The 24,173-nt window shown below is 40.1% G+C and overlaps 1 protein-coding gene across 2 annotated transcripts in view; it reads left to right on the top strand.

Annotated features, from left to right (window-relative positions):
- gabbr1a (gamma-aminobutyric acid (GABA) B receptor, 1a) overlaps positions 1 to 24,173 on the top strand; it is a 72,934-nt gene that overhangs the window by 25,100 nt on the left and 23,661 nt on the right. For both annotated transcript variants that reach the window (XM_044208268.1, XM_044208269.1), the window contains 8 exons: positions 4,467 to 4,601; positions 10,444 to 10,614; positions 11,295 to 11,396; positions 11,679 to 11,744; positions 11,974 to 12,165; positions 15,573 to 15,818; positions 17,274 to 17,337; positions 18,239 to 18,316. In XM_044208268.1, the coding sequence (XP_044064203.1) occupies positions 4,467 to 4,601; positions 10,444 to 10,614; positions 11,295 to 11,396; positions 11,679 to 11,744; positions 11,974 to 12,165; positions 15,573 to 15,818; positions 17,274 to 17,337; positions 18,239 to 18,316 (1,054 nt within the window). The remainder of the gene's footprint in view (positions 1 to 4,466; positions 4,602 to 10,443; positions 10,615 to 11,294; positions 11,397 to 11,678; positions 11,745 to 11,973; positions 12,166 to 15,572; positions 15,819 to 17,273; positions 17,338 to 18,238; positions 18,317 to 24,173) is intronic.

Below are 24,173 nucleotides of genomic sequence, written 5' to 3'. Positions count from 1 at the left end.
CGACATAAGTGGTGCTACTATGTCACGTATGTGTAGCTGTACAAGAGCATTTTTATGACTGTGTACACACACTTGCACTAATCTGTGTGTGTGTGTGTGTGTGTGTGTGTGTGTGTGTGTGTGTGTGTGTGTGTGTGTGAATGTGAATGGCACCGGGGGCCGTCAAACTAGGCGCTCTCATGAGCCAAGGAGGGCTAGAAATGAAAGTGGAAATACTGATGACCCCAGAGGGTTGTAGAAGACAGACCTCCAAGAATAGCAGAGATTCCTCAGCCTTTATTGCATACCTGCCAACACCCCTGTTTTCTCTTTATATATTTTTTTCATGAGGGAGACTGTGTGCTTTTTCACCTCTTACTGCACCGTGTTCCCATTTTGTTACCAAAGGTTTCATTTCTTGTGCTCATAGAAACAACTTGAATGATTGAAAGGTTCAACTATAGAGTCTCATGCCGTTTTGCAATTGTGTTCAAGAATAGACCCCCTTCATTATATACCTTAACAGCCTGTAAGTAGCTGTAAGCCTGAATCTATTCATTGAAACACCAAAGTCAAGTTCAAGCTGTTGCTTTTGCTCCTCTGTTTGCTCATTAAAGATGAAGAGTTTAAATAGAAAAATGTAAGTCTGCATTTGAGCGGCCTGTTCCACAATCTTGCGAAGTGAAGGAAATTTTGACCATTACATTCAAAGATCTAAGGGAGACTGATTTTATGGGAGGGATTTTAAAGCTTTTTAAGGGTGTTTGTCCATTAATGATTGGGTTTGGCATTGATTTACCAACCAATAAAACAAGTTTTTCTCACTAATGCATGCCTTTACATTTAAATCTAAGGAGCTATAATTCTCCATTTTTAAATTGAAGCTTTTCAGCCAAGCCTGCTTCTGTAACTATATTTAATCTTTGCATTCTATACTGTTGCTACTTTTGTTCCAATTAAAAAAACAATCAAAATATATAAAACATTTCTGTCTGACTGCAAAATAATCTGTAGAAAAATAATATTGACTAAACAAGTCGAGGGATAACAGCTCTTTGAAAATACTTAAATAACCTCCACAAGGTCAGAATCTGCCCCTTTTGATTTCATTCTAATTTCTACATGTTACAAGCAGCGAGTAATTTGGAAAATGTATTAAACAAGCTGTTATTAAAAGCGGTGATGTTGGATGGTGATGATTGATTGAATGATTCAAAGACAATCAGCGTAGGCAATGAATTACCACTCATCAGAGTATAGTTAAAAACACTGTAACAGCAGAAAGCTAACAAGCTTCTTCTCAGCATGCAGCCAGCCCACAGCCACAGTGACAGAGAACACAAACAACCTTCGGGAAAGACAGTGTTTAAAAAGGTCTGTTCGTCAGTCTGCATCCCCCTCACACGAAGATAACACAGCAAATCGTTTTATGAGGAATAGGCAACCCTGTTATGTGGATGCTTAAGGTGCAGGTTTGAATCCAGCTGAACACTGCAGCAGCTGATTTTACCCAGGATCACCAGAGAGGAGGAAGTGACCTGTAAAATCAGCTGATGTAGTGAGCCTCTCGGCCCTGCATTGCACAAGGTTGCCTATTCCTATATGACATCAATATTGTGGAGCTACTTTCCCAGTCAGTATTAATGCTATTAACCCAGTGAATTGAAAATTGAGTGAGTAATTTTTTAAGGCATGCACTCCAAAACGCTTAGGACAATATTTTGACGTTAACAAGTAGCCTAAGGGGATTCCTGTACAGATTTGTTTTGTAGTTGGTCAGTCTAAAGACGTAAAATCCAGTTTTCCTTGAACTTCCTCTGCCACAGGAGTTGGTGATCAAGCCACCCTGCCCTTTGTGGTGCTGTGTTAAATTAACAAATGAACTATCTTTGATCTTTGGAGCCTTGTGATGAATTTGGGCATCAAGTTTTCAAGGATTTCTTACAAAGATAACATATTTTTAAGGTTTTAATTGTATACTCATGACCACAGCGACCAAAAAGATGAGACTTAAATTTATCGATAAGTATATTACATGTTCATATTCATGTAACTTTTGATAGTACTAGCAGTCCATGGAAATTCTACATAGGGCTAGTGTCCCATGGGTGGGTGGTAAAAGGTTGAAAGTTGGTAGTTTTATTATTACAGTGATAACAACTTGGAAAAAAGTATGAAAACATTCATACACATTCATCAACTTCTCAAACTTCTCCTGCAGCATAGTCTAATTCTTGCACAGTCCAGCTGACTAACCAATGTAAGCAAATGTGGAGTGGAAATTCATTCTTGACCTTGGAAACACATAACTGTAACAAAATATTCTAAACTCAAGGTACACTTAACAAACCTTGAGTTTAGAATATTTTATCACATTTCATGTAACCAGCTTACCATTTACCAACAAGAATTCAAGCTGACCAAAGCCAGCCACCTTTAAGCCTATCAAGAGTGAGTATTATTATTATTATGGTGATAAAAAGTAGAATAGCGCGTTAGATGCAGTTCCACCAATCACCACTAGATACCAGATCCAGCAATAATCAGACTCCCACTCAAGACTCCAGAATCCCAAAGACCCAATTTTTATTTGTTCCATTATGAAGATATTAAGTCTTGGTTGACTGTTGCTTGCCTCACCTTAACTCCACCCACCCTGTAGCCCAAATCTAGCTCTAATCAATGCAATTTTTTGGCGCAAATAAGTGCCAGCATTACTTCAATGGTAAGCCAATGGACAGGATGTTTTATACTGGTTACAATGACCTTGGTTTGAAAGTTATTGTACGCTTGTTATAGCTGATTAGGTCAGACGGCAGTGGTTCACAAGGTGACGCACTTTTATATCACTGTAGTCTAATAAATCGCTGATTGGTCAAAACCTAAAGTATCAGGTGTCAGGACACCAATAAAGATTAATATAGGAATGGACTCAGGTTTAACGCACAGTTTGAACTCTTCTGTGCCTATTCTCTGCTATGCCTTTTTCTCCCGATATGGTCACCTCACAGTATTGTTTCCCTGTGGATGCTCACAATTGCCCGAGCTCCCGATTACCCACTGAATCGGCGCCTATGTAGGAGACGTTACAGATGCTGTGACCTTGTTTTTCTACAGTGATCACCTTGATGACATAGACAGTTTAAATAAACATGTGCTAAAGGTTTTTATGTCCCTCAATTAATCAAAGGGCCAAAAATATTAGTGATTTAAGCAGAGTTTCTTACTATGATTAGGACCAATAAAGAAAACCATAAAGACACTTTTATGTGAGGAAGTCAACAGTTGGAGCTCTCCTTTAATAGGGTTCAGATTAAATTATCTAGTGCATGTAACATCCTGACTTTTTCCGCGATGGCATGACAACTCTATAATTCCACCCTATCTAAAGTTAATGGAAAACACATCAATCAATAATAAGCTCAGCGATTCCACATATTCCCGGCTCTTGAGTGGTGATTACCTCTTCAGAAAAATCACAGGGCTGCCTCAAAGAGACAATTCAGCCATTGAGACAAACACCCCAATTAGGAGCCATATTGGTCGTCGCCATCATCGGCCGCCGTGCGATTGTTTGTGACACTCATCTGAAGTGTATTTTTTTTTAAATGTGCATGTGTGTATTTGTTTTTGTGAGCCGTATCTCCTCTTCCATGCTGAATCATTAGATGTGTCAGGCCAGTTTATCTGTGACTCTGATGAGCTGTGTGGCGGTGACGGCCTGTCGGTAATCTGGCTGACAGAGCAGTGATGGATCTTTCCAGCCACACTCTCGCCACCTAGACATGCTGTAAATGACTTTATTGGAGGGTTGTAATGACTTGTGATGGCTGCTGTTTTGGTCGTCAGGCTTCCTTTTGTGTGGTTTCTGCCTGTCTTCCTGTTTTTATGTCTTGATCTGTGGACAGCGTGTTGTGTTTTGATGATACATTCTGGCTGTGTTTGGACGTGAACTCTTGTGGGGATCATTTTTTATTTTCTTCCTCCAGCTTGTCTTTTCTCTTTAGATTTGCATCTGCTTTTTTGCTACTCCATGCCACTTTTGTGCCATTTTCCTTTACTTTATCGTGACCTTGTCTGTTTTGTTCTTTCCATTTCCTTTACGTGTCCTTTTCTTTCACCTACTTGTCTTTTCTCTTCACATTTGCGTTGGCCTTTTTGCTGCTCCCTGCTATTTCTATGTTATTTCCCTTTCCTTTATCTGCTCTCTTCTGTTTTCTTCTTTCTGTTTCTGTTTACAGTCACCTCCATCTCCTGCACTAAATTGCTTATTTGTTTCTTCCTTTTCCTCACCCTCTGTTCTCATTCCATCTGTCTCCCGCACCCTTATCTTTCACATTTTGCTCCCTCTGACTCTTCCATGTCCGTCTCGCCCCCTTTTTCTCTTTTTCGATCATCTCAATTAATTTCTCTTCCTTATTATTTATCCACCCATCCATCTGTTCATCTGTCCATCCATTTAACACTTTGTCATTTTGTCCTTCCAGTGTGACCCAGGGGAAGCCACCAAGTTGCTGTATGACCTTCTGTACACCGAGCCCATCAAGATTGTCCTGATGCCCGGCTGCAGCGGCGTCTCCACATTGGTGGCCGAAGCTGCTCGCATGTGGAACCTCATAGTGGTGAGTGTCTTTTACTGTTTTTCCCAAAGTACACACTTTCAGGCCATTTTTTCAATCCCTAGTCACTTTTACCCAGAGGTCTTCTATTTGTTGAAGGCGGGACATGGAGGGAGGGACATGAGCCACAATTTGCGTCAAAATTTGTACTCCTTCCCGGAGTCATAACTCAGTCAAATCTGAATACACAGACATGATACATGTTTTTAGATTCAGCTTGACTTACACTTCCCAAGGACATAGTTTAATTTAATCGTTGATGTCCACCACGAATAAACATCCATAAATCCACGTAGAAATCATAGAAAAAAGATGCTCCTTATAACTCCAGAACTTGCCTGAGAATCATCATGTTTTTAAATGTCTTCACTATCAAAGTAATCTGGTGAATGTCGTGTGTACATCCATGGGTACATTGCAGATATGAACTCCTAATAGCTAATTTGGCATACTTTCAATGGTGCAAATTTGGCAAAATGTATACATATATATGAGTGGGGGACCCCTGTTTTAACCCAACTGCACTGCTTCAAAACCATGGCCAAATAATCAGCTTAAAGGGTCAATTCACCCTCATTTCTCACTTACCTCTCAGTTATGCAGATAGTTTTGTCTTTATGGGTTCAGGTTTTGAGATTTCTATCCGCTGCTACCTCAAAACAATTGAGGTGAATGGAATTTGTTTGTGGGTTTCACAGCATTGAGAAATGACATTTAGAAATTCAACAGCAACATCTCTTTCCAGTATGTCTGTTCCTCTGGAAAATCCACAGAGCACACTGTCAACTGTTTTCATAGGGACTATTTCTTCGGTAGAAAATTGACAATTACAGCAGTTCACAGCAAGGTCTGTCGATTCACCTACATTTAGGTGGAGACAGAAATGTAAGAGATAGATATCGTAAAACCTGAACACATGAAACCCAACTATCTGCATTGCTAGACACCACTAGGGGTAAGTGAGAAAATACACATACAGTATTTTTGTAATTTGGGTAAACTGATCCTTGAAGTCAAATAAGATTAATCTGAGTAGCAAAGGACTCAAATAAGATAAAACAGAGTGAACAAACTCATCAAAATCTAACAATTTTGAATCTGACTTGGTTAAATGTGACGTATTTAATAATCTTAAAGCAACACTATGAAACACACAACGCATTCTTCCTTTTACAAATGTAAAGTTAAAGCCATAAGCAATAAAACACTTGCTTAATTCAATACACTGTGGAGTTTTTCTGCTACAGCCTTACTTGGTCTGGTATGACTTTAGGTACATATTGCTGTATAACTGACATTACTAAGTCAGTTTGCTCTTTGCCACTTGTGCTATGTTTTTGCATTTAAGATTATCTCGTAATTGTCTCTTGTAGCGACAGTTGCAAAGTTACAAAAAGAATAGACTTGCTTAAAAAACACCATAATAATTGTTTAATCAACTGTCATACTGTAAAGGCATCATTATTCTCTATCAGAAGTGCTTGTTGGATGGTCAAACAGCTTCAGAAACCCCACTGTGTCCGACAATTTTTGTAACTTTCCAAAACTGACAATCCAACGTTCACATCCACTTCACACAGCAATAGGATTAGGACCACATTTGCAATAAAACCTTTCTCTCACAAAGATATTACATTACATTACATTTGTAATGTAATGTAATATTGGCTCAGGAGACAGAGCGGGTCGCCCACTGATCACAGGGTTAGTGGTTCGATCCCCACCTCCTCCTGTCCACTTGTCACAGTGTCCTTGGGCAAGACACTGAACAACAAATTGCTCCGGATTGTCAGGCCAGCATAAAAGCGCTACATAAATGTAGCCATAGTCCAAAGCGACTTAAATAACTGCACTGATCCTCCGTAGGGAACAAGAGCTAGATGCCAAACAAACAGCAAAGAAGACAATGTTGCCTCTTGTCCCATATCTCTGTCTCTGGTGGACTTTTGTTCTGGAGAAGGATGTGAGGTGATAACAAACCTTGACACCGAAATCTTTAGCTCTGTTTGTGCTGAAAGAATATCGTCCCTCTATTTTGTGCAGGCAAACAATGTAAAATGTACTGTAGATGCTGTTGGAAGCTGACATTCATCTAAATGATGATCTTTTGTACTTGTAGTAATTATACTAAGTTCCCAAAATCAATGCTGTAGTTGTTTATTGATTTTCAAATACTTCACACAGCACTCTTAATTAGCGATGGCACTTTACAAGGCAGTTTCACAATACTGCATTGACAGCGACACTACGTGCAGGACAAAGCATATTGTTTGACCTCACATACTGCATGATAATATATTTATAAGTGCAAACACATCCCAAATCTCTAAATCTAAATCAGCAAGAGATCTGATGCTGTCTTCTGCTGCCGTTACTTTTTGAAAATATTTCATCTTTTTATGCCTTCATCAGTGAGTTTATTTTGTTTTTCTCATTCTCTGTCATCTCTTGATCTGCCTCTCTGTCACTCACAGTGCTCTGCTTATTAGCTTTGTCCTATAATTGAAGTTTCATCCAGAGATTAGTCATCGAGAACAATCAGTTCTAGTGGTTGGCATCAGCCCCGCTTTCTCATTTCTGGTCTGTCACCCTTTCTTTCCTCATCATTAAAAACTCTTTTCCACTTTTTGACTCTTTGCCTTCCTCTTTTCTCTGTCTGCTGTCGCTGCCTGGAGCTGGTCTGCTCTATTTCAGCCCCTTTTTCTTTCCTTCCTTCCTTCCTTCCTCCTTTCCATCTCTGCCGTCTTTCTCTCCCACTCTTCATTTCCGCCTTGCTCCCTTAACTCGAGCAGTTGATTCTCCCCACACACAAATGGATCTGTCTCTCTTTACTACACACCACCACTGGCACCACCTCCTAACCGCCACACTCAATTATTTCTGTACGTTGCCTGCCTGCAGGAGCCTCCTCACATGTCAAACCGCCTCATCAGAGCACCAGGGAGGCAAAAGCAACCTCCATTTCTGGACACTGATCAAGGAGGGGGTCTCAAACTGGCTCTTCTTGGCACAGTGTTAATTTGATCCCCCATCTCCCTTTCTAAAAGCACTGTAAGCCATAGACGGGCGTTGATCTACTACTACAAGGCTACGGGAGAACTGATGAACTGAGAATCAAGAGATATTGTTTGTGGTTTTTGGGAAGCTTCGATATGGAACTTTGCCCGTCTGTTGCAGAGTGCTGCTACATCGGTCTATTTCTGCCACAGCAGCGTTTTGCTCCATTTTAGTTTGTCACTGTTTTCATGTCTTGTAAAGGTTCATAGGAGTTTTACCATGGGGAAAAGCTTCTAGCTTCTAGTTTGATTTTCAGATTTTGACTTCAGTTAAATTATTACATTCTACCAGGCATGTAGCTAATGAAACCCTTGCAAAAAGCAGATTGGACAAACTATAAAATCTGTCAAGGCCAAGCTAATATCACCTCAGTTTTTCTTTCTCATTTACCTCTAGTGATATCTAGCCATGTTAGTTTTTTGTTCTGCCTCTGCCTATAATTGAGTTTATTGGAATTCAATTTTTAATGCTCACAGCATTGAAAAATTACATTTATTATTTCAACAGCAACATGTCAAATGACGACTGTGTCCGAAATCACTCCCTAGATTATAGACATTCAATAAGTTACTCTGTGGTGAGCAGTAGATCATTATTTTGCGTTATCATTGACAATTGTAATGTCACCGTCTCCTAAGCAAACAGCATGACTGTCATTTTCGCATCTATAAAATACAACACATTGCATTGTGGGATTGTTAGCAGATCAGTGTCACTCATCCTCATAATGTACTTTTTTTAGTTTTTGAGGGTACTATATAGAGCATACATTTCTCTAATTTCTTTCTCAGAGTACTGACACTCATATAAAGTGGCAAACAGTAACTATAGTTTACTAGAAAGTAGTGTTCTGTGGATTATACAGATTAACCAGGACACTGTTTCTGGAAAAATAATTTTTCCATTTTTAGTCACTCTCTGATGATCCCCTGACTCTTCCTCTTGCACCACCAGCAGGTACAAGTTTTCACCCATTCAGTTAAATAGCTTGACATGTAATACTGTATATGGATTAGCACACAATTTTGTACAGACATTCATGGTTCCCAGACAATGTATCCTAATGACAATGACTAATGATAATGACTTTTCATCTAGTGCCATCATCAGGTCAAAATTTCCAAAAGTCCAATACTTTGGTTTATGACCAAATACCTGCAAAACTGCCCAGTGCGTTTTGTTTATTGCTAATGCAAATGTTAGCATGATAACGTGAAAAACTAAGATGATGAACTTGGTACTTATTACCTGCTAAACATCGGCATGTTATCATTGTCACCGTGAGCATGTTAGCATGCTGACATTAGCATTTAGCGTTCCTGACCACAGCTTTTTCCAGGTTTTGCTTGCTTCCCCCATGCCTACTTAGTTTCCCCGTGCTGACAGATTACCTGTTGCCAAACTCTGTTTGAACTCTTACCAAGTAAACAATTGATTGCTTTCACCTGCTCTGCTTCTGAGTCCTGCTTGTCTACATCTCTGTGTGCAGAACCGTTACAGGAGCTCTGGAGCACAGGAGCAGGAATAAGCTATATGAAGCTTTGTTTACACAGGCAATACTTGTTAGTAGGATCAATTCATTGTTGTTTTTGGTCATTTGTCATTTGGTCATGTGATTTGTTAAATAAAATAAAGTAACGTATTGAGTATAGCCGGCCTTATCCTTTAAGAAAATATGTTTTTCTGTCATTTGACTCCCGTCACACTGTCTGCATGTGCTCATGTATGTTATGAACACCTATCACATTTATTATTGAGCACGTGTGATCCACCGAAGCTGCTTCTGGTTTCTCCAAATCTTTCACTGCCACGCCCAGATCAGCTGTCACTTCCGGTTTCCCTTCTTTCGTTTTGATGCCCTCGTCTACCTGCGTGTGCCAACAGGGATTTATTATTGAGGGGAGTCCACATTGTACATGACATTTGACATCTATCATCAAGCCCCCTCTCACTCCTAGTGGTGAACATCCAAGAGCTGTATAGGTAATGGGTCTGAGATGAGAGCTGGGGAAGAGGATAGGCTGTCTGTATCTGTAATGGTTCCCTAAACGGCAGGTTCCTCATTTTAAAGGAAGATTTTATCTTCAGTTGTCACTGTCAAACTAATTGTTGGGGGAACAGTCTTCTCTCTGTTTCTGCTGCCATTTTCCACGATCCCTCTTCCCTGCTGTTTTGGGCACACATCTTAGCAGCCTGCCTCTTGTGGGAATTGTGCCTGAGAATTCAAATTATATGGGTCCAAATGAAAGAAACAGATGATCACTGGGGCTACTGTTTGCAACAACACTAATTAGATCCTTTTTTGTATTTGTTCTGTTGGTAATAGTAGAATATGTCATCACAATTGCATGGCAATGTATGCATGGGAAATCCTGCATGCAGTGTTTTACTTTTTTGTTGAAATTATCAGCACACCTGATAAGCCGGAAGGGAAGCTAAAAGGAGGGAGTGAGGGAAGGAGGGAGGGAGGGGGTGTGGATGAAAATGAGAAAATGGGAACGGGGATTGTTTCTCTGGTTCTCTGTCTCTTTGCTGGCTTTCCTCTCTGTTGTTTGCTGTTTGAACCAGTCACCATCAAAGAACACTGTGTACAGGGGAAGAACAAGAGAGTCTTGATTTGAATACATTTTGATTGAAGTCTGTTTACTACGGATGCCTTGAAGGACCTTCAGAAGTATATTTTTCTCTGTTTCTCTATTTCCGTCCCCCCTAAACTTCTATATCCTTTACTCCTTCCTGCCTTAGACACTGTTTCCTCTTTTCTCAATTTCTGTCTCATGTTTCCCAGCTGTCCTATGGCTCCAGCTCGCCGGCCCTGTCCAACCGCCAGCGCTTTCCCACCTTCTTCCGCACGCACCCGTCGGCCACCCTTCACAACCCCACCAGGGTGCAGCTCTTCCAGAAGTGGAAGTGGACCCGTATCGCCACCATCCAGCAGACCACTGAAGTCTTCACCTCAGTCAGTACCTTTAATCTTCTTCATCTCTCCTTCTATTTACACCTACGTTTTATCTCCAACTCTTCCTTTTCTTTTATCTCCCACACTTTTATCACTTTCTCCATGTCCTTACTTTGGCCCCATAATTTTTGGTAAAGTGTGGGTTGCCAGATTCCCCGACTGTTTGTTTATGAGAGCTGTTGTGTTCTACTCCTTCAAGCAATCCCTCCTGGCAATTGATGGAGGATTTTTAAAGTAATTTGTTGGAGTATTGGTTGTAAGAAATATTGATCAAGCAATACATCTCTCCCAGGCACGGCGGTCGATACCATGACACTTGGGTTGGTTCCTGTAATGGAGGTTAATGATCCCGCTCTCACATTCTCACATTCTTCTTTTCTTCTTACCACTTGTGTTCTTTGTCTAAAAATATATTCTCTCCCATGCTGTCTTTCTTGTTTATCATACATCCCCACACTGCCCATCCCTCTCTTGACATTTCTCATATACACTTCAGATGTATTTGTTTTTTTTTTGTTTTTTTTGTTTCTTCAGTCTTGGTTCCTTTTCTTTTGTCTTTCTCTATAATCTCAGTCCCTCACCTCTTTCTGTCCCTCTCTGTTCAGCTTCCTCTTTAACCTCCTCCTCTCTCCCCCCCTCACCCTGTCTGTCTCCCTCTGTCCCTCCCTTTCATCTCGCAGACTCTGGACGATCTGGAACAGAGGACGAAGGAGGCAGGCATCGAGATCAGCGTTCGCCAGAGTTTCCTCACCGACCCTGCTGTCGCTGTCAAGAACCTCAAGGTGCTTTGATTAAAAATTCTCCTCAGCTGCTGGTTGTCTCTCTCTCCTTCCTTCTCCCGCTCACAGCTGCACACAATACCATTAGCATAGAGGCGATTTGATAGAGGAAATTAATGCGCCATGCTAATGAGCAACTCCTGAACAGCAGTACATGCCATCCTGTGAAGCAGCAGGAACTTTGGCACGCTGCACTGCCACATCAAACTGTGCTATAGTGAAGTTATATTGTTGCTGCTGATGTAACTAAGTAATGTTTTGTTTTGTTTTCATGTTTTGACACAGCGCCAGGATGCAAGGATCATTGTGGGGCTCTTTTATGAGACCGAAGCCAGGAAGGTGTTTTGTGAGGTTAGTACCTCTTCCCGCTCGATTGATCCCAATAGACTGAACCTGACTGGCTATTAGCAGAAATTGAGCTCTGTAATGAGCTGTTTGAATGTCTGAATGAATTTCCTTGTTTGGCAGTGATACAACATACTCCGCACATCTCTGGGAATAATTCTCCTCATGCTTATTTATCATTCTCTCCCTCCCTTCAACCACCCTCCATATCTACCTCCCTCCCTCCCTGCTGCAGGTGTTCAAGGAGAAGCTCTATGGGAAGAAGTACGTGTGGTTCCTGATAGGCTGGTACGCAGACAACTGGTTCAAAATCAAAGACCCAGCTATCAACTGTACAGTGGAGAACATGACAGAGGCCGTGGAGGGACACGTGACCACCGAGATCGTCATGCTGAATCCTGAGACTGTCCGCGGCGTCTCCAATATGGTGGGAACACACAAAACACTATTGTCTCTCCCACTACTGTAATAATTATATTAAAGAGATATTAAGTCATTTTTTATGTTAATCAGTGAAAAGTAATTGCAACATCCACAGACTGAAACAACCGCTGATGTGGTCCTTTGTCAAATAATAAGTGACATTTGTGTCAAAGAGTGAAATGAGTAAAACATCTCATGAAGATTACAATGCACTTATGGCACTTAGGTCCAGTGCAAGTGTTTAATGAGCTTATAATAATATCAAACAGAGCTTTGTCATACAAGTACAGATGGGAAATGGGGTTCCCAATTGTATTTCCCAAGGTCCAAATACATGGGAAACTGCACAAATACAACATACAACACAAAAACTAAGGATAAATCAATACAGAAAGCAATCAGTAAATCAAATATGAGAAGTAATAAAAGGTAAGAAAATATTACACAAACATCTGTAAATCCATCACGAAGTGCCTTACCTACAACCCTCAAACATTATCAGTTAACCCCATTAACCAATTTTAATGGAAAATTATTCAGATACAGGAGGAACATTTTGGTTTACACCAATTATCACCTGAGTCTCTAATTTAAAAAACTAATGAAACATTAACATGTTGTCATTGTCATTATGAGCATGGTTGCATGATGATGTTAGCACTCATTGTCTTGTTTAATGTTCAAAATAAACACTGACAAATTCCTAGACTTTTTTTCCTGAAATAAAACAACATAATGAGCCCTAAAATACTGTAAAATGGGGGTATTTTTGCTAGTTTTTAATTTCTGTTGTGTTCCTGCACTGCACTTTCCAGTGCTTTCCTGGTCCAGTAATGTAGTTTGAGTTTTATGTCTGTTCATCCATTGTGGTTAACGCTACTCTTTCTAACTATTCAGCTCTTATTATCCGTATCCCTAACGTCTTCTGCCATCCATGTAAAATGGATCAAATCACATGAGTTTTTTACAGGAAAGACCAGAGACTGAGAACAATAATGTCATAGCTGTAAAGAACTGCGTATGACCTGAATCAATATTAAGTTTCATAAACTGCTGATGTGTAATACTGTCACACTCTTTCTGAACATCTTCCTTAGCAGCTTCTCAGGTACCAGTCGTTTTCTGCTTCTCTTTCGCCCGTTGCTCTCCGCTGTTCACCTTCTCTAATCCTCTTAAACTGTCTCTTCCTCTCTCCGTCTGTCCCATTGTTCGACCTCCTCTGACTCTGCTGGTCTATGGTGGATCATCCTTTCATTCTTCTTGTTTACCCAACTCTCCTGTCCCTTCTCCTTATCAATTCTTCATCCCCACCTTTTTCACCATACCTCCTGTCCCTGTGCCCCTCCTCCCCTCTCTTGCGCTTCATCAGCAGCTGTTGTTTATATTCATATAGCACCTGCCACTACCTGCTGATTTAGCTGTTGATGTGCTGCTCAACGGGTGATAAGAATTACAGCCAGAACTCTTGCTCATAGTCAATCTATTCAAATTCAATTTCCAAGTTTGAAATTGGCATATTTCTTCTAGATAGAGCACTCAGATGAAGCTAGTGTGCCAATACTCCAGGGTTTGCAATAGCACATTGTCAGCTAGTTTCCCGCAGGTAGTGGCAGATTTAAATGCCAAATGCCAAGGTGGAATTTCAATGAGATGAATTTGACATAACTGAATTGGGGATGTGTAGGCCTAATTGGCCTCAGAGAATTCACAGGGACATTTTGATGATTGGTAGCAATAATCTCCCGTTACACATGTATCCCCGCTTTCAGAGGGAGATAATGTTTATTGGTGTTTAATTACAGAAACAGTTCTAAACAGCTAAATTGTACACTTCTGAGAAAAGGAATACATTGGTATAAAGTTGAAAATAACTAAGATTTCAAGTTTTTAGCAATGCAAAGAGATATCACAATCATTTTTTATGATTGAATCTCTTAATTTCCAGCTTCATCCAGATGTGGGTGTATTATACTTGCATTGTCAGTTAAAAGCAAGAAAATAATAATCTCCATAAGAGCCAATATAGAAACAGCACTTCTAACTCTAATCATAGCACCTCACTTTGGTTAATTTCCTAAAATTGCAAAAGGGGCATCTGTAATATTAGAGGAAAACTGCCTCCATATGTAACAAATGTGTAAACAAATATTTTAGCTCCCTCTTTAGGTCAGTGCAGCATATTTAAAAATACTTCAACATTTTTTGAAAGATGCTTATTCGAGACTTAGATGAGAAGATTAATACCACTCTCATGTAGCTACAGCCAGCAGACGATTAGTTTACCTTAGCATAAAGGCTGGAAGCAGGAGAAACAGCTAGCTTAGCTCTGTTGAAAGGTTAAAAAAAGGCCTTCAGGCACCTCTCTAATTAGCACATTATATCTCGTTTGTTTAATCTGTGTCAAAAACCAAAGTGTAGATATGATGAATTGTGGTTTTACAGGGAGTTAGGGTTTGGGACTGCCAGATTATTTCAGGAAGTCACTGCTCCAGGCCATGAAATAGTTCAGCACATAACCCCTGTTAAACCACAACTTGTTGTTTGCTAGTTGGATTTGGTTTATAAACTCTGATTTATTAACATGTTGTATCCCATTTGTTTAATCCCATTTTCACATTTAGCGTACAGGCTTAAGAGTGGTATCAATCTTCTCACTTAACTCTCGGCTAGAAAGTGAACAAGCGTATTTAACAAAATGTCTGAACTTTTCCTTTAAAAATGGCAGCATGCACAGCTCTGAATGCCAAAGGGCTCTTTTGTTTTAAAAAAAACAACCTTTATCCAGGATATATTCTATTATGTGTGTGGCACTGGAGTGGTCCAAGTGTTGGCCTCTGGTCAGCTCGACTACCCCTCAATAGCCCCTCAGGCTGCCCTCTAGTCAGCTCAAGAGCTCCTGTGGCCCAAATGCCCACTGGTTAGCTCAAATGCTAATCTGGTGTGACCTTGAGTCAAAACTAAACCCTAACTCTACATTTAGAAATGGTGCCCCCTCCTGACATGGTGCTACTTGATATGCACCATTCTCCTTCTTAGTTTTGTCAAGATTTGTATATATTTTGGCATACAAAATTCTATTAATGATGGGTGGACAGACTGGGGTTGATCCATAGTCCCTCCCCTCTGTTTCATCATGGGGGTTAACAATGGAGTCACACTTTTTACCAGCAGTGTTTACTTTAAAGCCCTTGAAAACGTGGTTTGAAATCTTCTCATACAAAATAATCTGTTTGAGCTTTTGCTGAGGAGTGTGTTCATGTAAGACTTACCCCAGTGGTGAATCATAATAAGAGAAATATTAATGTCTAATAATAGAAATATAAAAATGCCCTTGATATTATCCTTGTTCACAACATTGCATTTCTTCAGAAGGACTCCTCTTTGATATCCTTTCTGTCCTGTTTCTATCAGACATCGCAGGAGTTTATAGCCGCCTTGATGTCTCGTCTGGGTGGGAAGAACCCTGAGGAGACTGGTGGGTTTCAGGAGGCCCCTCTAGCCTACGATGCAGTGTGGGCTCTGGCCCTTGCCCTCAATAAGACCGTGGCACCACTGAAGGCCAAAGGTCGACGACTGGAAGATTTCAACTATAACAACCATGACATCACCTCCGAGATCTATAGGGCACTCAACACAAGCTCCTTTGAAGGTGTTTCGGTAAGTGCAGAGCAGAGAGAGATGAGAAAAAAGATGGGAAAAGAAGTACAGATAATTAAAACAGATGTTTATGCACTAATTTTGGCACCCCATAGTTATTGATCATATATGAATATGCAATGTTTTGTACAGATGTTTTGACTGTTGTGTTTTTGATCCTTACATTTCCAGTTGTTGCTTTGCTTTTCATGGTGATCAAACAATGCAGACACACTTGTTTCAAATCAATGTTCAATGTGCAAAGGCCTGAAATGTGAAATGTATATCTGTGTGAAGGGAAGGAACAAATGAAAAATAGTGTTTGATATCACAAAGTCAGTGATGTAGCAATTCACTGAAATCTTGAAAAGAGTATAAATCTTTCTGATAGAAATATATAATGTTAACCATTATAAATTAAATCATTGTTTTTAATAGCAATAATAACAACAAATAATAATAACTGCATCATTTTGAAATGTGTTTCTGATATTCTTCCCCCTTATGTTTGTTAAAAGGGTATGCAAACATTGGAAACACCTCTCAATATAAAGTTCAACACCAATGCAAACTACAACCTCAACAATAAATATATAGTTAAATTAATACCTCTCTGACAGTGTTAATCAAAGCTGAACATTATTATTTCTAAAGGTAGAATTTATGGATGAGCTGTTGTATTGGGTTGCATTCGATTTTACAGGTGTACTTAATAAAGTGGCCACTGAGTATAAATTGAAAAAAGTAACATGATGAAGGCAAATTACAACTTGGGTCTAAATTTTGTAGTTTTGACCATCATTTCTGTTAATTGTGATAACACTGTACTCACCAAATTAATGGCTGAGGTTTGGAAACACTGCAACATCGCTACAAGTCTGTCAAGATAAATAGTCAGATGATCAGACAGGTTGTAAACAAGCCAACAGTTTATCCAGGTTATCTAAACTTCTTTATTTGAAGATAAAACCTAAAGTGAGCAAATTCAGTATGTCTGTAAGAATACCTCAATAAGTAGGTAGGTCAAAGTTGGACCATGAAGTTGGTTGGTAAACTGTGATGGATGTTTCCAATGGACAGTTTGGGTAATAGCTTTACTATCTGGGTAATTTGGGGGTTAGATTTGTTTGTCTGATTGTTAGATTGCTCGTGTTTCTTCCCCCATTGAAAGTCTTTTTAATGATGCCACCACGTTCCCAGATCTCAGCATTAACTTGGTTAGTACAATCTTACTATACCTTTGGCAGAGCCAGGCTAGCTGTTTCCCCAGTATCCAGTCTTTGTGCTAAGCTAACTGGCTACTGGCTGTAGCTTCATATTTAGCATACAAACATGAATGGTATCAATCTTCTCATCTAACTCTTGGCAAGAAAGCATTTAGTATTTATCAAAATGTCAAAATATTCCTTTAAGGAAGGAGTTAATCTTTTGCGGTAAAAAAAAAAAAAAAAAAAAATCCTCCTGTGTGTGTCTCAGGGCCAGGTGGTGTTTGACGCCCAGGGCTCTAGGATGGCAATGACTCTTATCGAGCAACTGCAAGGTAAATCACTCCTACACTGTCCTCCCACAGATGTTGTATTGCAGAATCAGGTCTGATAAGTAAATGTCACTCATTCATCAAAAAAGTCACTGCTGACTGTATTCATCATGGATCGATTGTTGCTTTCAGCTCATTTCAGAGCAAAGCCTCGGGTTGTTGCTGGCTTCACTGCAATTGGTCTCAATGTCCTCTAACAGCACATGCGAATGGGCTTGATGCAGGAATGTGTTGACTCTAGGCTTTGCTCTAATTGGGCACAAGCCTTCGGTTTAAGCTGTTTCTGGAAATGGCATCCTATTTGTCACCACTGACTTAATGAGTTTCCCCGCACAGGATAAGGTTGAGGATTATTTTCTACCTCTGTTCTCTTTGGCGTCCTAAAGGATGAGAATTTATAATCCTGCCCCTTTCCCCTCACAGTCTGTCTCATATTTCCTGTTGTGGTGTCGAGGTAATTTGACATCCACAATGAGACGACCTGACTTGCATCCCTGAATCACTGTGGGACCTCATCAGTATTCCTGGTCAAGACTGCCACATGAGCTCCTTTTTTTCTCTTCCTTTTCTCCTTCTTCTCCCCTTGGTACTTTTTTGTTTGTGCTTCTTTATGCACCTTTTCATTCCTCATTTCTTTTATCTGTTCATTGTGTGTATATTTCTGTACCCACACATTGCATTCATATGAAAGCACGGGAATGACAGAAAAATAGCTTAGCAGTGGTTATATGAATATGAATGTTTATCAGTTCTGTTATATTGTTTGAAAATGTGATCCCCCACAAAACACCAGGAGAGGAAATGAATTACACAAGCAATACTAATTAAACTGTGTATTTCTCTCTGACTTTTGTGCTTTTATTTCACTCTCTCACTGCTGTTTCTTTCATTCCCAATGATATAGGAGGCAGTTACAAGAAGATCGGTTACTATGACAGCTCTCAGAAGAACCTCTCCTGGTTCGGCAATGATGTTTGGATAGGTAAGATGGAGTTCATGACTGTCTTCACCCAGCTTCCTGTGTTTGTATTTGTGTACTGTCTGTCATGCTGTGAGTCAACAGGGTCACATCTTTGTGCTGTGACATTAGACCTCCTCGGTGTGGCTTAATTTAGACTTTCTTACTGTCTAAATCATATATAATCATGCTGGATTTTCTCTAACCACTAGTTTTGAAGCTTGTTATTTGGATGCTGACACTCGCCCAAAATTAGCTGCCTGCACACTCACTGTCCAACATGTGTTAAAAGTTGGCACAGCAGATGCATTGTAATCAAATGGGGCAGCAGCTAGGTTTGATTGGCTAACCCCCATCAGACAAAATCAAGACAACTGCGGTGAGTTAGCTCTGGGCTACAACCTGAGCCCTGTTTTTTTTAGCCTAGATTTGTTTACATATTGACAAATTTGTACCATTAAAAGTATACTGAATAATTTTTTATTAATTATTACCGAGCTATTAGCATTTCCTGTTTGCAATCTACCCATGGATATACAGACAATTATCACTGGATTACTTTGATACTGAAGAAAACTTAAAAATGTGATGATTTTCAGGCAAGTTCTGGAATATAAGGAGCCTCTTTTTTCTGATTTCTAAGCGGATTTATGGATGTTTATTTACGATAGACACTGGAGATAATGATATCCTCAGAGAGTTTAAGGTATACTCAATGTAAAAAAATGTGTGTTAAGATCATGTTTGTGTGTTAAGATTTGACTGACTCTGAGAAGGAGTGCGAGTTTTGAAGCAAATTGCAGCAATCGGGTGCTAATGGTTTTAAAGTTAACAAGTAAAGTAATTGCCACTGCTGCAGCTCCAGCTGCCGACCATGTTGGTAAATGGGACAAACCAACGGGACAAATACAATAACTTCCCGTTGTTTTTAAGAACACCTGCATGTATCTCTCTCTACATCCGCACCTTGAGCCTCACAGTTTAATAAAACCTCTGATCTAACGCAACCAATCAAACTAAGAGGGTTTTTTTTTTGTTTTTTACATCATTCTGCTATATGAAGATCAAGCTCATGTCACCCAAACCAGAACCTACTCTCTAGCTCCTGCTGCCCATATTCTAGTTTGCTGTGAAAACCTATTACTGCTGATTTGCTTCAGACACCAAGACTGTGGTTGTTTACTGGCCCGTCCCTCCCAGGAGAGGTGACATACTTGTGCCTGGACAGAGTGTGCCACTAATCAATCCTGCACGCCTCAGTGGCCTGTAGAGAGACTCCTTTTTTTAGGCTTTTAAGGAAATGATCTGTTGCCAAGGCTTAACTGAACCCAGAGGAGGTAGTGATTCCAGGTCAGCATCAGTGGCGAGGGATGGGTGACCTGTATGCATGTAGGCAACATGTCCTTCACCAGGCCAGCTGCCAGCTCTTTAGTTTGGCTTGTTGCAACGTGACAGGCTCAGAGTTAGCCCAGTTAAAACCTGCTGAGTTGAAACTGACTTGCTCTCCAGCTTGTTAGAGGTGAGTTTTGTTTACTTCGTTTTTGCCTTGCTTCCTCTTTTGGAGCTTGATTTAGTTTTTTTTACTGTTTACCAAATAAAGTTACACCCATTTGACATCTACTTGTTGAGAGGAAATGAGTAATTTCCTGCTCTCTGGAGCTGACTCAGTTTGGGGAAGTTTTTTTTGACAGGGGGGACGCGCTTGATTTGCTCCACACTGACAGGGTGGAGTACACACGGGGGTTGTCAACTTAACCCCTACGCTTGTTTTCCTGTGTTTACCAGGCGCCTCCCTGCCTCACTTTCTCACTCTCTTCACGGTCGCCCTAACAACCACTTCAGCTCAGCTCTTCTTCTAATCGCTGTGGCAACTGTTATAGAGCTGGGTCTCCATGGCAACACCCTGTCCTGATTCCTTGATCAAGGACGGAGGAGGGTTTAAATGGTTCAAACACATTGACTGAGTGGATATGCACACACACAGCATTAAGTACTACTGTTCCATATTGTACATTCATTCATTCACATATACAGTCTTTAGTATCTTCTTTTATGCATATTATAATAGCAATAATAATAAACGTGTCCTTTACGTCACGTTGTATATAACATTTAAACAAATGAATGAAAAGGTGGCAAACAAAAATACAATAAAACAGGATGGAATGATTAGAATAATAATAATAATTAAATTAAATAAAATAAAAGTCAAAAAGAAAAAATTGTTTTTCACAAAACTACTATCCTTACCTAAACATATGAAGTGAGCCACACAACATACTGTTGAGAAAGGCTGTTTCCAAGGCTGGATTTTTAGTTGTTAGAGTTGTTACAAACATCAGTGGGATTTTAATGAGGTTTTCTTACCTCTGGAACAGAACCCATAAGCTCCAGTTTCACTTTGGCTCTCTATGTACTCTCTTTTACTTGTTTTTGTTAAAACTCTTGCAGCGTATGGCATATGTCACACTTTTAAAACACATATATGTGACAAGTCTGGGTCACCGCACATTTGCGCTACTGTTCAACACATCAACATGTGTTTTGTATGCCGTCAAGACTGCATGCTCTCATGTAGTTCATATAGAATCAGAATCAGCTTTATTGCCAAGTAGGTTTACACATACAAGGAATTTGCTTTGGTATCTTTGTGCAAAACAATAAACATAGTAGAAATATAAGAAATATAAAGCAAGTACTGCAGGTCAAGAATCATTAATATGCAACATGAAATTGACAATAAGATATTAAAGAATATTAAAAAAATATATTATAAGAAAATAAAGAATATGTACAATATGACTGTTATTTAAATTACAGTTTGTGCAGGGATGTGCTGTAAATTGCACAGATGAAAACATTTCTCATTTTCAAAACATTTTCATAAACAACACATTTTCTTTTATAAATTGAAATGGAATGAATTATACATTTTAAACTGAAGTGTATACAGCGTATCCACAGGCCTTGAAAAGTATGTAATTAAAATGAAAAGGTATTGAAAAGTATTAAGTATTAAAGAGTCTTAAATTTAATTCACGAAAGCCTGCCGTAGACAGTGATGTTGGTTATAAAATGTTTTTGTATCCGATTGCGGGGCTGTTATACTATAAACTAAAAGTGGGATTGTTGCATTTTGCGTGCAGGAAGCTGTTCAGTCCTTTGTTGTGGAGTTTCAGTGAGCACCATCAGACCTGTAGCAAACACTGTCACCACTGCTCGCTACAGTAGCTAGGAAGCTCATCGTCTCATAATGATATTTTGGAAAAACTTAAATGAATTCATAATATTTAATTGACGTATGTATCCATTTTCTGCTGCTTATCAGGGTCTAGGTCGCATTAGTGTAATTAATTATATCATTAGGAATTATTGTTATATACTGCTGGGATGTACTGAAAAAAAAGTGATACAATAATAAATAATTCTAGGCCATATCGTCACTACTGGTTTTCCATTATACTTTAATACTTTGGCCGTTATGATCATGAAATTGCATTCTATGTGGTATTAAAAAGGTCTTAAAAAGTATTAAATTTAACTCACCCAACACTGCAGAAACCATCTTATATCGTCATTCCTCAGTCAGATGACACCAGTTACATATCTGCTGTGTGACGCCAGTAACAAGCATCTAAACAGAGCATGATGGGCGTCTTGACACCCTGCGACCCTCGAGGGGGCGACACTCTGACACTTTCCTCTGACATCTGACACATCAGCTTCACGCAGTGCTGACACTCCTGCTCTGCTTCCCCTCTGACATGCACACACAGTCTGTCTTCCTCTATTTCTCTCTCACAAACACACACAGTCGCACACACACACTAAACACATACTGGATGCACGCATAAATGTTCCCCTGGACTCATATGCACCCTCTTGATCATATTCACTCATGCTTACTGTATAGGTCTACATGCTTATCATGCATACAGTATATATTCAGTCCACACTGGCATATGCATACTCGGGAGTGTACGCACACACGTGCACACAAACCTGAAAGCATGCCCAGACTTACACAGACAGATAGTCAGAGGCTGATGAGGGTAAAAAGAGGCTCCCTGTCCATCTGCCCCTCTTTGAACCCTCCTCACTGAGGAAATCTCTGGTTTAAAGCTACACAAGAATGAATAATTGGTACTTAGTATAAACACACACACACTTTTTAAAACCCTAAAGCTTCAACTCTTAACACCAAAATTGTCTGCTTGCTTACAGTACTACATTACATTATGGTATACAGTATGAATCATTGGTAAAAGTTTATGGTTGTATATTTCACTTCTCTGTGTTCAGCATTATCAATATTTTATGGAGGTCATGGAGTTCATATGCTGATGTTAACTTGTAGGTTGTTTACATGTGTATGATACTGTATGTGCTCAAAATGAGAAACAACTCTGGACACCGGTGGCGTAATTGCAAGTAGTATATTTATTTAATGCATTAAACAGCCAGAATCATGACTACAAGTGCATAGCAAGTTCTCAACCATTAATGTTCAGTTTAACTTGCTGCACCTCAATAATCAGGGAAATTCTTCCATGATTTCTTTTTTATAAAATACAGTATGTAGAGTCGATGTAGGATTGCCGGGTTATGCTGGAACAGAAATAGTTTGAATGACGTGTTATGTGTCATCTGAAATCAAAAGTGTTTATAGTTATAGTTTATAGGCGAGTGTGTGATATTTTTTAAATATGGGGATAACAGAGCACATTTTCAAACAGTCTCTCCTGGAAGACATTCATGGTGTTGCATTTGGTTGTTCACATGAGAAGTGACAGAAATAGTTGTGTGTCAAGAATGAAAAAAGGGAGCTAGCAAGAGAAGTTCAAACCCTGGCTCCTTTCTCACCTCGGCCCAGCTGGTTTCGGGAAAAGTTACAGAAGTGGCAAGCTCTTCTGAAGAAGCATACAGGCGGCTTGATACTTAACTTTATTTGGTACTTAGACTATCTAATGTAATTCTGTGTAAGGCCATCAGCAACTACAAACCCAGACACTCCACCCCCGTAGCCACAGATGTCTCCTTCCTGAACGAGTTTAACGACTTTTATGCTCGCTTCGAGAGAGACAATAGGGAAACTGCCACCAGGCTCACACCCTCAGCTGACCACCCGACCATCACACTCACCTCCACAGATGTCTACACTGCACTGAGCCAGATCAAGCTGCGCAAGGCTGCTGGACCAGACGGCATCCCCAGTTGCGTACTCAAGGCATGTGCAGAGCAGCTTGCTGGGGTCTTAACAGATATTTTCAACCTGTCCCTTGCCCAAGCAGCTGTGCCAGCATGCTTTAAATCCACCTCCATTATGCCAGTGCCGAAACACTCTAGTCCAACGTGCCTGAACGACTACCGCCCTTTAGCACTCACACCCTTTGTTATGAAGTTCTTTGAGCGGCTGGTCCTGGCACACCTGAAGGACTTCCTCCCATCCGCACTTGACCCATAGTTTACCTACCGCAGCAATAGGAGCACAGAGGATGCAGTCTCCATGTCACTGTACTCTGTACTCACACACTTGGACAATAAGAACACTTATGCACGAATGCTGTTTGTTGACTTTAGCTCTACATTCAACACTGTCATCCCTTCCAAGTTAATCACCAAACTTGGAAACCTGGGCATTAACACCTGCATTTGCAATTGGATTATGGACTTCCTGACAAACAGACCTCAGTTTGTTAGGTCAGGCCACAACTGCTCCACCACCATCACACTCAACACTGGTGTACCAAAGGGCTGTGTGCTGAGCCCCTTCCTCTACTCCCTCTTCACACTCAACTGCAGGCCTGTGCATGGATCTAACACCATCATCAAGTTTGCAGACGATACTACGGTGATTGGTCTCATCAGCAACAACGATGAG

Source organism: Siniperca chuatsi, linkage group LG9 (assembly GCF_020085105.1).
Source record: "Siniperca chuatsi isolate FFG_IHB_CAS linkage group LG9, ASM2008510v1, whole genome shotgun sequence".
Taxonomy (NCBI): domain Eukaryota; kingdom Metazoa; phylum Chordata; class Actinopteri; order Centrarchiformes; family Sinipercidae; genus Siniperca; species Siniperca chuatsi.
Note: the sequence above shows the minus strand (reverse complement) of the source record. Positions and strands in the feature narration are given on the sequence as shown.